The 17,425-nt window shown below is 52.8% G+C and overlaps 1 protein-coding gene across 5 annotated transcripts in view; it reads left to right on the plus strand.

Annotated features, from left to right (window-relative positions):
• Positions 1-17,425, plus strand: part of LOC123751720 (calponin-3) — a 141,329-nt gene that overhangs the window by 31,232 nt on the left and 92,672 nt on the right. For all 5 annotated transcript variants that reach the window (XR_006772125.2, XR_006772126.2, XM_045733821.2 and 2 more), the window contains exon 2: positions 12,309-12,460. Coding sequence is in view for 3 of the 5 variants with exons in the window: in XM_045733821.2 (XP_045589777.1) it covers positions 12,309-12,460 (152 nt within the window). In the remaining 2 variants the exon portion in view is untranslated. The remainder of the gene's footprint in view (positions 1-12,308; positions 12,461-17,425) is intronic.

Raw genomic sequence — 17,425 nt, forward strand, 5'->3', positions numbered from 1 at the left:
GGGAGGCAGGGTGAGGCGGGGCAGGCAGGCAGGGAGGCAGGGTGAGGCGGGGCAGGCAGGCAGGGAGGCAGGGTGAGGCGGGGCAGGCAGGCAGGGAGGCAGGGTGAGGCGGGGCAGGCAGGCAGGGTGAGGCGGGGCAGGCAGGCAGGGTGAGGCGGGGCAGGCAGGCAGGGTGAGGCGGGGCAGGCAGGCAGGGAGGGAGGCAGGGTGAGGCGGGGCAGGGAGGGAGGCAGGGTGAGGCGGGGCAGAGAGGGAGGCAGGGTGAGGCGGGGCAGGGAGGGAGGCAGGGTGAGGCGGGGCAGGGAGGGAGGCAGGGTGAGGCGGGGCAGGGAGGGAGGCAGGGTGAGGCGGGGCAGGGAGGGAGGCAGGGTGAGGCGGGGCAGGCAGGGAGGCAGGGTGAGGCGGGGCAGGCAGGGAGGCAGGGTGAGGCGGGGCAGGCAGGGAGGCAGGGTGAGGCGGGGCAGGCAGGGAGGCAGGGTGAGGCGGGGCAGGCAGGGAGGCAGGGTGAGGCGGGGCAGGCAGGGAGGCAGGGTGAGGCGGGGCAGGCAGGGAGGCAGGGTGAGGCGGGGCAGGCAGGGAGGCAGAGTGAGGCGGGGCAGGCAGGGAGGCAGGGTGAGGCGGGGCAGGCAGGGAGGCAGGGTGAGGCGGGGCAGGCAGGGAGGCAGGGTGAGGCGGGGCAGGCAGGGAGGCAGGGTGAGGCGGGGCAGGCAGGCAGGCAGGGTGAGGCGGGGCAGGCAGGCAGGCAGGGTGAGGCAGGGTGAGGCGGGGCAGGCAGGGAGGCAGGGTGAGGCGGGGCAGGCAGGGAGGCAGGGTGAGGCGGGGCAGGCAGGCAGGGTGAGGCGGGGCAGGCAGGCAGGCAGGCAGGCAGGGTGAGGCGGGGCAGGCAGGCGGGGCAGGCAGGGTGAGGCGGGGCAGGCGGGGCAGGCAGGGTGAGGCGGGGCAGGCGGGGTGAGGCGGGGTTAGGCAGGCAGGCAGGCAGGCAGGCAGGCAGGCAGGGTGAGGCAGGGTGAGGCGGGGCAGGCAGGGTGAGGCGGGGCAGGCAGGGTGAGGCGGGGCAGGCAGGGTGAGGCGGGGCAGGCAGGGTGAGGCGGGGCAGGCAGGGTGAGGCGGGGCAGGCAGGGTGAGGCGGGGCAGGCAGGGTGAGGCGGGGCAGGCAGGGTGAGGCGGGGCAGGCAGGGTGAGGCGGGGCAGGCAGGGTGAGGCGGGGCAGGCTGGGTGAGGCGGGGCAGGCAGGGTGAGGCGGGGCAGGCAGGGTGAGGCGGGGCAGGCAGGGTGAGGCGGGGCAGGCAGGGTGAGGCGGGGCAGGCAGGGTGAGGCGGGGCAGGCAGGGTGAGGCGGGGCAGGCAGGGAGAGGCAGGGTGAGGTGAGGGAGAGGCAGGACAAGGGTTAGAATCATAAGCAATAACAGTAACTTAAATCGTTTCAATGCTGACTGATCAGGCGCAGTGCTAGATTGGGCGGGAAGGGGCAGGGGGGGGGGGAAGGTGACGACGAAGGCGAGGCAGGGGAAGGTGGCGGCGAGGCAAGAAGGGAAGGGGGTGAGGCAGGGGGAAGGGAAGGGGGTGAGGCAGGGGGTGAGGCAGGGGGAAGGGAAGGGGGTGAGGCAGGGGGAAGGGAAGGGGGCGGTGAGGCAGGGGGAAGGGAAGGGGGCGGTGAGGCAGGGGAAGGGAAGGGGGCGGTGAGGCAGGGGAAGGGAAGGGGGCGGTGAGGCAGGGGAAGGGAAGGGGGCGGTGAGGCAGGGGAAGGGAAGGGGGCGGTGAGGCAGGGGAAGGGAAGGGGGCGGTGAGGCAGGGGAAGGGAAGGGGGCGGTGAGGCAGGGGAAGGGAAGGGGGCGGTGAGGCAGGGGAAGGGAAGGGGGCGGTGAGGCAGGGGAAGGGAAGGGGGCGGTGAGGGAAGGGAAGGGGGCGGTGAGGGAAGGGAAGGGGGCGGTGAGGCAGGGGAAGGGAAGGGGGCGGTGAGGGAAGGGAAGGGGGCGGTGAGGGAAGGGAAGGGGGCGGTGAGGGAAGGGAAGGGGGCGGTGAGGGAAGGGAAGGGGGCGGTGAGGCAGGGGAAGGGAAGGGGGCGGTGAGGCAGGGGAAGGGAAGGGGGCGGTGAGGCAGGGGAAGGGAAGGGGGTGGCGAGGCAGGGGAAGGGAAGGGGGCGGCGAGGCAGGGGAAGGGAAGGGGGCGGTGAGGCAGGGGAAGGGAAGGGGGCGGTGAGGCAGGGGAAGGGAAGGGGGCGGTGAGGCAGGGGAAGGGAAGGGGGCGGTGAGGCAGGGGAAGGGAAAGGGGCGGTGAGGCAGGGGAAGGGAAGGGGGCGGTGAGGCAGGGGAAGGGAAGGGGGCGGTGAGGCAGGGGAAGGGAAGGGGGCGGTGAGGCAGGGGAAGGGAAGGGGCGGTGAGGCAGGGGAAGGGGGCAGGATGAACAACACTAACAACAACAGAAGTGAGAGAGCAAAGCCGCAACATCCGGTGTGGGGTGAAGACCTTGCTTGTGTGTGTACATGGTTGTGTACACGCTTGTTTGTGTGTGTACATGGTTGTGTACACGCTTGTTTGTGTGTACATGGTTGTGTACACGCTTGTTTGTGTGTACATGGTTGTGTACACGCTTGTTTGTGTGTACATGGTTGTGTACACGCTTGTTTGTGTGTACATGGTTGTGTACACGCTTGTTTGTGTGTACATGGTTGTGTACACGCTTGTTTGTGTGTACATGGTTGTGTACACGCTTGTTTGTGTGTACATGGTTGTGTACACGCTTGTTTGTGTGTACATGGTTGTGTACACGCTTGTTTGTGTGTACATGGTTGTGTACACGCTTGTTTGTGTGTACATGGTTGTGTACACGCTTGTTTGTGTGTACATGGTTGTGTACACGCTTGTTTGTGTGTGTACATGGTTGTGTACACGCTTGTTTGTGTGTGTACATGGTTGTGTACACGCTTGTTTGTGTGTGTACATGGTTGTGTACACGCTTGTTTGTGTGTGTACATGGTTGTGTACACGCTTGTTTGTGTGTGTACATGGTTGTGTACACGCTTGTTTGTGTGTGTACATGGTTGTGTACACGCTTGTTTGTGTGTGTACATGGTTGTGTACACGCTTGTTTGTGTGTGTACATGGTTGTGTACACGCTTGTTTGTGTGTGTACATGGTTGTGTACACGCTTGTTTGTGTGTGTACATGGTTGTGTACACGCTTGTTTGTGTGTGTACATGGTTGTGTACACGCTTGTTTGTGTGTGTACATGGTTGTGTACACGCTTGTTTGTGTGTGTACATGGTTGTGTACACGCTTGTTTGTGTGTGTACATGGTTGTGTACACGCTTGTTTGTGTGTGTACATGGTTGTGTACACGCTTGTTTGTGTGTGTACATGGTTGTGTACACGCTTGTTTGTGTGTGTACATGGTTGTGTACACGCTTGTTTGTGTGTGTACATGGTTGTGTACACGCTTGTTTGTGTGTGTACATGGTTGTGTACACGCTTGTTTGTGTGTGTACATGGTTGTGTACACGCTTGTTTGTGTGTGTACATGGTTGTGTACACGCTTGTTTGTGTGTGTACATGGTTGTGTACACGCTTGTTTGTGTGTGTACATGGTTGTGTACACGCTTGTTTGTGTGTGTACATGGTTGTGTACACGCTTGTTTGTGTACATGGTTGTGTACACGCTTGTTTGTGTACATGGTTGTGTACACGCTTGTTTGTGTACATGGTTGTGTACACGCTTGTTTGTGTACATGGTTGTGTACACGCTTGTTTGTGTACATGGTTGTGTACACGCTTGTTTGTGTACATGGTTGTGTACACGCTTGTTTGTGTACATGGTTGTGTACACGCTTGTTTGTGTACATGGTTGTGTACACGCTTGTTTGTGTACATGGTTGTGTACACGCTTGTTTGTGTACATGGTTGTGTACACGCTTGTTTGTGTACATGGTTGTGTACACGCTTGTTTGTGTACATGGTTGTGTACACGCTTGTTTGTGTACATGGTTGTGTACACGCTTGTTTGTGTACATGGTTGTGTACACGCTTGTTTGTGTGTGTACATGGTTGTGTACACGCTTGTTTGTGTGTGTACATGGTTGTGTACACGCTTGTTTGTGTGTGTACATGGTTGTGTACACGCTTGTTTGTGTGTGTACATGGTTGTGTACACGCTTGTTTGTGTGTACATGGTTGTGTACACGCTTATGTGTACATGGTTGTGTACACGCTTGTTTATGTGTACATGGTTGTGTACACGCTTGTTTGTGTGTACATGGTTGTGTACACGCTTGTTTGTGTGTGTACATGGTTGTGTACACGCTTGTTTGTGTGTACATGGTTGTGTACACGCTTGTTTGTGTGTACATGGTTGTGTACACGCTTGTGTGTACATGGTTGTGTACACGCTTGTTTATGTGTACATGGTTGTGTACACGCTTGTTTGTGTGTACATGGTTGTGTACACGCTTGTTTGTGTGTACATGGTTGTGTACACGCTTGTTTGTGTGTTCATGGTTGTGTACACGCTTGTTTGTGTGTGTACATGGTTGTGTACACGCTTGTTTGTGTGTACATGGTTGTGTACACGTTTAAACACTCACGTCTACATGAAAAGTAAGGGTGAGACAGAAGTAAGGGGAAAGACAGAAGAGTTAGGGGAGACATGATCACCACCCATAAAATTCTGAGGAATTGACAGGTTAGATAAAAATAGACTGTTTAACACTGGTGGCATGCGAACAAGGTCCTTTACATGTTGCTTACCTACTGTGCGTAGAGATGATTGGCTTGTTCACCAGTAGTACGCTTAAGGTCTTTATTTTTTTACTGTACCTAAGTGCCTGGAATTTATTAGTTAATTTTTTATTGAGTGGTCTGCTGATCGTCTCACAAAAGCGTGATCTCCATAATACTGGAGATCTGACACCTGATCACTCTCTCAAAAAGTGATAAGTCCAACTGGTCTATAATTCTGTGTCCCATTCTTTTGCTCTCTTGTGTAGGGGAGCTATGTCTACTGCCTTAAGCACTTCAGGCGACTCCCCCCTGAGGGGGGAGGGGAGCCGGTCGGCCGAGCGGACAGCACGCTGCACTTGTGGTCCTGGTTTCGATTCCAGGCGCCGGCGAGAAACAATGGGCAGAGTTTATTTCACCCTATGCCCCTGTTACCTAGCAGTAAAATAGGTACCTGGGTGTTAGTCAGCTGTGGGGTGACTTCCTGGGGGTGGAGGCCTGGTCGAGGACCGGGCCGCGGGGACACTAAAAAGCCCCGAAATCATCTCAAGATAACCTCAAGATAGATAACCTCGTGTTCAAGCTTTTCCTCCACACTACAATGAGTGCTTGTGGTACTGGCACTTTGCATTTATCTATAAATATTGAATTCCGGGAGTCTGGACTCAATTCCACGCCCTTCAGCGTTTCGTTTTTGTTGGCACTACCTGTTGAACCATGAGCTATTATGTGGTCGCTGTTTTAAGTTCGACGATGAAGTCAAATACCAGCGCACAATGATCACTGGCTTCTAGTGGTATTTCCTGCTCCAAGTTCTCGATGTCTTCAGTCTGGGTGAAAATAGTGTTCAGGAAGTATGAGAGGTGAGGGAGGTATGAGAGGTGAGGGAGGTATGAGAGGTGAGGGAGGTATGAGAGGTGAGGGAGGAATGTGGTGAGTGAGGGGTGAGGAAGTATGGAGAGATGAAGGAAGGGCTGTGCCCGGCAGTAAGAGGTGATCCAGGGGGCCCCCAGGCCCTCCATAGGGATCCTAGACTTTCCACAAGATGAAGTAAGCTATTGAAGCATAACACAAGATCCTCTGCACTGATTTCTCCAGTACACATTTATATATATAATGGAGCTTAAATCGACAAAGGAATTGGAGACATTTAAAACCACATGTATATCGTTATTCATAGGAAACGGTACAATTAACCCACACAATTACCTCTCACACAAGACCCATGACTTAGAACCCAAAGTCTCAAAAAAAAAAAAAAAAAAAGGTGGGGTGAAGGGGGTGAAGATGCGGTGTGAGAAAGTGAGGGGTATTGGGGGGGGGGTAGGTGTGGTGGTGATAGAGGTACAGGAATGTGTAGCAGGAGAGTGGGGAAAGCTGTTGATATGGTGGTTGAGATAGCGGGTAAGTGTGGTGTTGTGTAGTAACTGGGGGGAGGGGGGAAAGGGTGTGGAATGAGGGGGGATATAGAGCTGGTGTGGGCATGTGAGGGTAGCATTGTAGGGGTGGTGTACTTACCTATCAGCACTTGCCCACTCGGTGTCTAGGTGGGAGTGAGGTCTGACTCCTAATGTTCCGCCTCCTACTTTGCCTGTACCTTTTTTTGTATTGTAATTGTTCTGATGTTTAAATTCTTTGTCGAATCTATCCTTAAAAGTTGTGGATTGAGGTGACTTCCACAACTCCTTTCAGAGCACTCCATTTGTTGACTATCCTTACAAGGTCTGAGTATTCACATTCCATTCATCTGGGCTGTATAGGCCTCGAATTCGCGTACATTTCTTCGACTCTTTATTTTCCAGCTTCCACGTGTGTCGTCCACATTTATTCTGGGCCAAGATACAACAAGCACTTACGCATCTACTTGCGAAACCTATGCATCTTTTTTCAATCTTTGGGGGCTTTGAGTACATATATTAAACAGTTTGAGCACCGAAGCACCAGGAGGCTGTTTATAACAATAACAACATTTGAATGGAGAGTTTCGATGCTTGTAAAATTATAGAAAAATATAAACGCTTCCCCATTGATTGAGAAAAGATGTACAGGTTTCGCAAGTAGATGCGCAAGTGCTTGTTGTATTATGGCCCTGGCTGGTGCAACGTCAGCATTCAACCCATCCTCATGTTTAGATAGTATTTTTTGTAACTATGGGCATCATATAACAAACATTGATGTACTGAGCAATTAAATAGTCGAATTTTGTATTTCCTTTATAAAGTCCCCCCAAAAAATGAAGCTAAAAATAAACTTAACTATTCCTAGGCCTGGTATAGCGCACACATGTACTACTTTAGGCCTCAGGTAGCGTGTATTAGGCCTAGGAAGATTAGGTTTATCTCTAAAACATAAATATAAAATCGTTTTCCGGTTTGTTCAAATTCAATAGCAGCGATTTCTACTTTATAAATGTCGGTATATGAACTATGGTCGTCATCCTTCCTATAAGTACTACCAAAACAGGAGGATGGGCTGTAGTGTTGGTGTAACTGTGGCTGTGTAGATTGCCTTGAAAGAGCCTTTAATGTTTGCCTTCGCCATGAATGCGTATACGATCTTACCCTGTTAAAGTATGTTTATTGAGACAAGAAAGAAATACATCTCAATGGGATAGAGTAGCTTAGTCTATTTCTACATCCCTTACCCTGTTTGTGTGCCTCTGGAGGTACTCTTGGAGTTGTAGCCCCTCCCAAATAATTTGATCTCCAATTCATGTACAGTAGTTGCCTTTTACATGTGGTGTTAGATATCTCCTGGTCTTCGTTCTCCCTTTCCCATCTTCATTACTTTACACTTGTTGGGATTGAGTTCTAGCAACCTTTGTTTGTCTACTCGTAGATTGTCCAGGTCTTTCTGCAATGATTTTGCAATTCTCGGTGTTTGCATTACTCGTTAGTTTTGTGTTGTCTGCAAATATTGATATGTATGAGCTCACCGTTTCAACTCCCCGTCCCATCCCAAATCTTTATCCTGACCCCCTTCACTGTGCTACATTGTTGTAATGACTTGGGGCTTTCCCCTGATAATTCTCCCTCGCTCCCTCCCTCGCTCCCTCCCTCGCTCCCTCCCTCGCTCCCTCCCTCGCTCCCTCCCTCGCTCCCTCCCTCGCTCCCTCCCTCGCTCCCTCCCTCGCTCCCTCCCTCGCTCCCTCCCTCGCTCCCTCCCTCGCTCCCTCCCTCGCTCCCTCCCTCCCTCCCTCGCTGCCTCCCTCGCTGCCTCCCTCGCTGCCTCCCTCGCTCCCTCCCTCGCTCCCTCCCTCCCTCGCTCCCTCCCTCGCTCCCTCCCTCGCTCCCTCCCTCGCTCCCTCCCTCCCTCCCTCGCTCCCTCCCTCGCTCCCTCCCTCGCTCCCTCCCTCGCTCCCTCCCTCCCTCGCTCCCTCCCTCCCTCGCTCCCTCCCTCCCTCGCTCCCTCCCTCCCTCGCTCCCTCCCTCCCTCGCTCCCTCGCTCCCTCGCTCCCTCCCTCGCTCCCTCGCTCCCTCCCTCCCTCGCTCCCTCCCTCGCTCCCTCCCTCGCTCCCTCCCTCGCTCCCTCCCTCGCTCCCTCCCTCGCTGCCTCCCTCGCTGCCTCCCTCTCTCCCTCCCTCGCTCCCTCCCTCGCTCCCTCCCTCCCTCCCTCCCTCCCTCGCTCCCTCCCCTCCCTCCCTCGCTCCCTCCCTCCCTCCCTCCCTCCCTCGCTCCCTCCCTCGCTCCCTCCCTCGCTCCCTCCCTCGCTCCCTCCCTCCCTCGCTCCCTCCCTCGCTCCCTCCCTCGCTCCCTCCCTCCCTCGCTCCCTCCCTCGCTCCCTCGCTCCCTCCCTCGCTCCCTCGCTCCCTCCCTCCCTCGCTCCCTCCCTCCCTCGCTCCCTCCCTCCCTCGCTCCCTCCCTCGCTCCCTCCCTCGCTCCCTCCCTCCCTCCCTCGCTCCCTCCCTCCCTCCCTCCCTCGCTCCCTCCCTCCCTCCCTCCCTCCCTCCCTCGCTCGCTCCCTCCCTCGCTCGCTCCCTCCCTCGCTCCCTCCCTCGCTCCCTCCCTCGCTCCCTCGCTCCCTCCCTCGCTCCCTCGCTCCCTCCCTCCCTCGCTCCCTCCCTCCCTCGCTCCCTCCCTCGCTCCCTCGCTCCCTCCCTCCCTCCCTCGCTCCCTCCCTCCCTCCCTCCCTCCCTCCCTCCCTCCCTCCCTCGCCCCCTCCCTCGCTCCATCCCTCGCTCCATCCCTCGCTCCATCCCTCGCTCCCTCGCTCCATCCCTCGCTCCCTCGCTCCATCCCTCGCTCCCTCGCTCCATCCCTCGCTCCCTCGCTCCATCCCTCGCTCCCTCGCTCCATCCCTCGCTCCCTCGCTCCATCCCTCGCTCCCTCGCTCCATCCCTCGCTCCCTCGCTCCATCCCTCGCTCCCTCGCTCCATCCCTCGCTCCCTCGCTCCATCCCTCGCTCCCTCGCTCCATCCCTCGCTCCCTCGCTCCATCCCTCGCTCCCTCGCTCCATCCCTCGCTCCCTCGCTCCATCCCTCGCTCCCTCGCTCCATCCCTCGCTCCCTCGCTCCATCCCTCGCTCCCTCGCTCCCTCGCTCCATCCCTCGCTCCCTCGCTCCCTCCCTCGCTCCCTCCCTCGCTCCCTCGCTCCCTCCCTCCCTCGCTCCCTCCCTCCCTCGCTCCCTCCCTCGCTCCCTCCCTCGCTCCCTCCCTCGCTCCCTCCCTCGCTCCCTCCCTCGCTCCCTCCCTCGCTCCCTCCCTCGCTCCCTCCCTCCCTCGCTCCCTCCCTCCCTCGCTCCCCTCCCTCCCTCGCTCCCTCCCTCCCTCGCTCCCTCCCTCCCTCGCTCCCTCCCTCCCTCGCTTCCTCCCTCCCTCGCTCCCTCCCTCCCTCGCTCCCTCCCTCCCTCGCTCCCTCCCTCCCTCGCTCCCTCCCTCCTTCGCTCCCTCCCTCCTTCGCTCCCTCCCTCCCTCGCTCCCTCCCTCCCTCGCTCCCTCGCTCCCTCCCTCCCTCGCTCCCTCCCTCGCTCCCTCCCTCGCTCCCTCCCTCGCTCCCTCCCTCGCTCCCTCCCTCGCTCCCTCCCTCGCTCCCTCCCTCGCTCCCTCCCTTGCTCCCTCCCTCGCTCCCTCCCTCGCTCCCTCCCTCGCTCCCTCCCTCGCTCCCTCCCTCGCTCCCTCCCTCTCTCCCTCCCGTTGGAACACCAACCATATTTTAGCAAGGCTGTCATAGAACTCGATAAAGTTTATCAGGCATGAATGATAAACTCCCTCCCACCCACTCTTCCATCCTGGTAAAGCAGCGCTCACTTCCACCGTGAGGTCATCCTGACACCTGAGGGAGACCTAAATATCCCTGCAATCATACCCAGACCTCAGGATCTTGTCTGGCAACGGTGTGAACGTCTTGACTGTTGCTGTTGGGTACGAGTTTGGTGTTCTCCTCCCCCTGACCCCCTCCTGCCCCCCGAGCCCCAAGACCCCTCCTGCCCCCCCCCAGCCCCCCTGACCCCCCAGGCCCCCCCTGACCCCCCTTCCTGGCCCCCGAGCCCCAAGACCCCTCCTGCACCCCTTCCAGACGAGCACTGTTTCAGGAAAGTAGTTAAGGCTGTATTGGTATCGTTCAACTCTTCTGTTTACGATCTAAGGAGTGATGGTAACCTGTTTATCAGGTGGTTAGGGTACTGGTTCAGCCCGTTCACGCCAGCGTCAAGAAACCACAGTACTAAAGTACCTTTATCCTAACCTACCAGAGGACCCAAAACAGAAAACGGGACAGTTTGTTAATCTCGCGAGCCGCTGCCATTTTCTAGTACGACAATTTGTGGCGTTAGGGAGAGTATAGGTCAACATGCGACGCTCTATCAGGAGGACGGGTTGATGGTTGAGGTTGAGCATCAGAGAGTATACCGGTGTTGGATTGAGAGATTTGAGGTAGTTCGGTATAGGCTGTAATGACCTGTATAGTAAGAGGAAGGGGGGGGGGGTGTATAACTTGTATGTTGGGGGGGGGGAGTGGTCTAGTGTATGACCTGTAGAATTGTGGGGGGGTGCTTTGGTGTATGGACTTGTAGGGGGGGGGGGGCGGTGTAATAACCACCTACAAGATAATACTGACCCCCCCCCACTATAATAATACTGACCCCCCCCCACTATAATAATACTGACCCCCCCCCACTATAATAATACTGACCCCCCCCACTATAATAATACTGACCCCCCCCCACTATAATAATACTGACCCCCCCCACTATAATAATACTGACCCCCCCACTATAATAATACTGACCCCCCCACTATAATAATACTGACCCCCCCCCACTATAATAATACTGACCCCCCCCCACTATAATAATACTGACCCCCCACTATAATAATACTGACCCCCCCCACTATAATAATACTGACCCCCCCACTATAATAATACTGACCCCCCCACTATAATAATACTGACCCCCCCACTATAATACTGACCCCCCCACTATAATACTGACCCCCCCACTATAATAATACTGACCCCCCCACTATAATAATACTGACCCCCCCCACTATAATAATACTGACCCCCCACTATAATAATACTGACCCCCCCACTATAATAATACTGACCCCCCCTCCACTATAATAATACTGACCCCCCCACTATAATAATACTGACCCCCCCACTATAATACTGACCCCCCCCCCCACTATAATAATACTGACCCCCCCACTATAATAATACTGACCCCCCCACTATAATAATACTGACCCCCCCCACTATAATAATACTGACCCCCCACTATAATAATACTGACCCCCCCCCACTATAATAATACTGACCCCCCCTATAATAATACTGACCCCCCCCCCTATAATAATACTGACCCCCCCACTATAATAATACTGACCCCCCCCACTATAATAATACTGACCCCCCCCCCACTATAATAATACTGACCCCCCCACTATAATAATACTGACCCCCCCCACTATAATAATACTGACCCCCCCCACTATAATAATACTGACCCCCCCCACTATAATAATACTGACCCCCCCTACTATAATAATACTGACCCCCCCACTATAATAATACTGACACCCCCCCCCACTATAATAATACTGACCCCCCCCACTATAATAATACTGACCCCCCCCCACTATAATAATACTGACACCCCCCCCCCCCACTATAATAATACTGACACCCCCCCCCCCCCACTATAATAATACTGACCCCCCCACTATAATACTGACCCCCCCCACTGTAATACTGACCCCCCCCACTGTAATAATACTGACCCCCCCACTATAATACTGACCCCCCCACTATAATACTGACCCCCCCCCCACTGTAATAATACTGACCCCCCCACTATAATACTGACCCCCCCCACTATAATAATACTGACCCCCCCACTATAATAATACTGACCCCCCCACTATAATAATACTGACCCCCCCACTGTAATAATACTGACCCCCCCCACTATAATACTGACCCCCCCCACTATAATACTGACCCCCCCCACTGTAATAATACTGACCCCCCCCCACTATAATACTGACCCCCCCACTGTAATAATACTGACCCCCCCCACTGTAATAATACTGACTCCCCCACTATAATACTGACCCCCCCCAACTATAATAATACTGACCCCCACTCCTTGTACCCACAGAGCCAGGCCAAGTTCGACCTGCAGCGTGCCCGGGAGGCGTGTGAGTGGGTGGAGGCGGTGACGGAGGTGCCCCTGGACTGGCCCACCTCCGACGGCCTCATCGACCAGCTGGCCTTCGGGCACGCCCTTAAGGACGGCATCGCCCTCTGCACGTGAGTGTTCCTTCGTGTTTCTGTCTGAGGGTGCGGCGCCCCCTTCCCCCCCCCCCCCTCCCCCGGGGGGGGGGGCGTTTCTCACACCTCTGGATCACAGAGGTGTATTTCTGAGGTAGGGAGGGAGGTCCAGAGGGAAGAACACACACACTTGAGCGAGGGGGAGTGCATGTTTTCTCTTTCGCAAAGTTGACACATGGGGTAGTCGACACTTTCACAAAGTTGACACATGGGGTAGTCGACACTTTCACAAAGTTGACACATGGGGTAGTCGACACTTCCACAAAGTTGACACATGGTGTATTCGACACTTTCACAAAGGTGACACATGTTGTATTCGACACTTTCACAAAGGTGACACATGGTGTATTCGACACTTTCACAAAGGTGACACATGGTGTATTCGACATTTGGGTTTTGAGAAAGCTGCCAGATACGTCTATATCTCAGGCGTATTCTGGCCACTATAACATCACATTGCCGAGTTCTTGCTCTATTAGTTCCATATATATATAAACGTCTCCTCACAATATTTATCTTAATGTTTAATGCTAAAACTTTCAGGCCTTTGTGAATTTGTTAGGTAAGTGAGATTTTCATTAGATATCTGTTTAAGTCGACCAGTATTAGACAGACGTCAGTCATGCTACAAGAGTAAGCCAATATCAAAAGCAGGCACCATGCCTGTAGCACCAGCTGGTTGATACCTGGTTCCTCTACAGGCATGGGTTCCCCAGGGGTTCCCTCCCCTACCGCTACAAGGAGCATTTGACCAATGAGGCCTGGTCTGAACCCGGGCCACGGGGAGGGAGGGAACTATCAGGGGGGGAAAGCGCCAAACCGTTACGACTATATAGCACGAAGAACCATTCCGCGGGGTCGAGGATCTTGGCCCCCGGAATCAACGCAACTGCAAAATCCAGCTATTTCTTTGAGGTGTGGAATGTTGTTCTGAGGCAGCACTGATCTTCTGCGAGGAACAACGAACCCAAACTACAGTATGTGGCGTCCTTGTCGAACAGTAACTAGAGGAAGTAAGGTCACATAACCTTGAGGTATCTAACGCGTTCTTAAGCTGTCTGACGCTCGAGTTCTCGGTTGTATCTGTGGCTGGAGGTGGCTTCCACTTCTCTCGGCGCGTTCCTCAGTATGTAGGATATGGACATTTATGTATGCTAGCTACCACTGCATAAAATGTGTGACAATGTCTTCGGTAGGAAAAAAATGAATTTCCTGACATTCCTTAGACTTTGAAGTTCTTGATTCTAAATGTCGTTTTATTATTTTTTTGTCTTGGTATGAAGAGTGGGTTAAAGTTTAACCTGCCTCCCCCTCACTGTTGTCAGTATGATAATGTCTCCCCCCTTTGGTTTCTTTGAAATAAGGAGATCTATTCTCTTTAACCTGTTTTCGTGTCTACGTTTTTATTAATTTCAGGCTTTAGTATTGCTGCATACTTGTGCTTCGCGTGATGCGGACTCCAGGCCAGCTCTCCGTCTTCTAGCACTGGCCTCGTAGGACACGTGGAGCGTCTAAATGAGTATTTGTTTTGGCTTCTAAATGCTTGTCTTATGTTTGAAAGCTTCCGTTGGTAAGGGCAAACCGCGGGGTTGAAGAAACCCAGAAGGAGCGAAGTAAATTCCATTTCCTCCTTCCCTTTCAACCTCGTGAGTGCCTGATGGTCTTTGTCTGACTATGACCAGAAAGTGACGCAAGGCAAGACGAACATACCATAACAGCGGCCCTTCAAGTCACGCACACACGATCGTTTTAAGATTACTTCGCAAGTTACCTCGGTTTGTAGTAAGATCCTTCTTTCCAAATTTGAGATTGTCGGAGGGAAAACGAGGCTGCTTTAACCTATTTTTTTAAGAGCCAACGTAAAAGGGATGCAGAATGTATTTATCACACTCGGTTAAAAGAAATCTGCAAATAGTAAATTAAATATAATAACCTTATCAATAGTAACAGCAATGGAAGCCATAAGAAAATATGAAGTCTGGTAGCCTAATGATGATGATGACGATGATAAGTGATGATAATAAACGGGGCAGGAAGAGAGGACAAGGAGGGGAGTGTATTGACCCCCCTCCCCCCCTCCCAGAGGGGTAGGGGGGGGGGGCGTGGTGGGGGTGTAGCAGCACACCCAACACCAAGGTCAACTGCCTCTCCCGTCCCCCCCTCCCCTCTGGACGGTACTGCACCCCGGCCTGGCCACGCACTTGCTCACTAGTTCAACATGTTTTAAGAGGATATAATCTCTCTTAACGCTTGCGACTAGTCTAGAGAAGTATTGTGTGGCATTCAGTATTTAGGAGCCCTTCAACGACTTTTTTAGTTATTTCGGCTCTTGTTTTGCGAGCACAAGAAAGCCTTTAAATTGTCAACTGCATCTTAGCGTTATTTAAAAGAAATCGGCCAAGTCCTAAAGTCAATTTTATTTTGCTTTTGTCAAGTAATTTTTATTTTACCGACGACAGCTCTCAATATGAATAATGCCACCTATTTTAATGTCCCTGTTACCTAGCAGTAAAATAGGTACCTGGGTGTTAGTTAGCTGTCACGGGCTGCTTCCTGGGGGTGGAGGCCTGGTCGAGGACTAGGCCGCGGGGACACTAAAAAAAAAAAAAGCCCCGAAATCATCTCAAGATAACCTACTAGCGTTGCCAGCTAATTATATATTTTATCTATGACTTTTTTAATTTGATTAGGTAATATATTAACCAGAGACTTGGGCAATTATAGGGATTTAAAACAAAATCCAAATTAAACAAATATATTAAACTGAATACACCATAACTCGCATATATATATATATATCTCGGTTGAACCACCAAGTCCTATGATGTCTGCCATTGTCTAAGGGTTAAGACCTATTATCTTTGTTATTTTACACCAGAATTTGATTAAATGTTCACAAAATGCACAGAATAAAAGGATGATATATCTAAATATCATATAGTACTGTAATTTAATGGCGGATATTTTAGTTGCCATAAGCACGAATAACCATCTGAGAAGCTCAGATGGTTCCGTAGCGTCTGAGTGATCTTCTCCATGAACCCAGGTCTTGAGAGCCTGAACTTGGGTTTATGGAGTGTTGGCACAAGTCCCCCTCGGGGCGATACAAGATCTGTATACCACAAGCAGCGTCTGGTCTCTCCTGTCCTGTCCGTCTCCTTGGGCCATGAACTCTAATTACTACATGCCTAGGTTTATCACATGCTTAACACGGCTAAATAATATTTACTTACGCTGCTACCAGCACTACCACAATGGCTCACAGGAGAAAGTATTTACAACACATTTAGTCTAGGTAAATGTAAACAAACTTGGCTTTTGGAATTGTAATGACATAAAAGCGACCTATGAACACTTATTTTTTGTTTAAAGGCTTTAAATGGTTTTGATAACATGACAGTAGTTTAACAGTGGACTGTGTTGAAATCGTTCCCCGTATTTGTGTGGTCGTTACCTCCCTTCACAACCATACCATCATTTCTCACTGGCAACATTCCATGTACCGCGTCTAACTACTTGATGAGTGAAGGGGCCAGTCCGCCGTTGAAGGAATGGGGGAAAATGGGTCAGTAGGCGTTGAAGGGGTGATGGGGAGGCCAGACCCCTGGTATTTCTGACATCTTATACTCGTGTGTATGAACATGAAGTGTATGAATGTGACGTGTGTGATACTATGAAGTGTATGATACTATGAAGCACATGATACTATGAAACGTATAGGTCTGTTGACTTATTTCGTTACTCATTGCTTTGTGCACATGAGCTCAGCCTTATTGAACACCGCTCTAAGGCCTTTCCTCATTTTTTTTAATAAAATATCTGATGTTTTGTTGTTATGAAGGTGAAGGAAAGACCCACTACATGTGTAAATGTATTAAAAAAGTACATTTTCGGATGTAACCATCTCCAGCTTTTCTCAAGGAGCTGAATACAGTTATGTTGCGTTTTAGAGTACCTCAAATACATTACTTTACATTTATCGAAGTTGAAGTTCATTTTCCGGTTATTGTTGGGTAGGTCACCTTGTGTTGATTCTGGGGGTCAAGATCTCCCCGGCCCGGTCTCTGACCAGGGGCCAGATTCACGAAAGCACTTACGCAAGCACTTACGAACCTGTACATCTTTTCTCAATCTTTGGCGGCTTTCTTTACACACATTAAACAGTTAATGAGCTCCGAAGCACCAGGAGGATGTTTATAATAATAACAACAGTTGAATGGGAAGTTTTCATGCTTGTAAACTGTTTATTAATTGTAATCAAAGCCGTCAAAGGTTGAGGAAAGATGTACACGTTCGTAAGTGCTTTCGTGAATCTGGCCCCAGGCCTCCTGGTTGATGGACCGGTCAACCAGGCTGTTGAACGGGTCAAGGCGCAGGACGCGGCAAGCTTGCTCCAGGTCCCAGGGCAAGCTTGCCTGAGCCCCTCGAACGCTCGTACAGTCGGTCTGGTGGAGCATTTTTGTCTAATTCTGCATCCCATGATTCGAGGGTCATGAATGAAACTGAGGTGATTGTTATATTGTACTGGAAAGGGGGGGGGGGGTACCCGGGATAGTTTCTCAACCCTCCCATTCCACCCCTCTCCCCACTGCCTCTCCTCTCCCCACTGCCTCTCCTCTCCCCACTTCCTCCCTCTCCTCTCCCCCTCTTGTCTTGCAGTACCCCTCTTGTCCTTCATCTCCGCCATTAAGTAAGGCTGATGTAAAGGCTTCCCCAAGGTTGAACTACTGACCCTACACAACACGTGGGATCACATCTTCATAAGTTGACCAGACCACACACTAGAAGGTGAAGGGACGACGACGACGACGTTTCGGTCCGTCCTGGACCATTCTCAAGTCGATTGTGAATGGTCGACTTGAGAATGGTCCAGGATGGACCGAAACGTCGTTGTCCCTTCACTTTCTAGTGTGTGGTCTGGTCAACATACTTCAGCTACGTTAT

The sequence above is a fragment of the Procambarus clarkii genome, chromosome 4 (genome assembly GCF_040958095.1).
Source record: "Procambarus clarkii isolate CNS0578487 chromosome 4, FALCON_Pclarkii_2.0, whole genome shotgun sequence".
Lineage (NCBI taxonomy): Eukaryota > Metazoa > Arthropoda > Malacostraca > Decapoda > Cambaridae > Procambarus > Procambarus clarkii.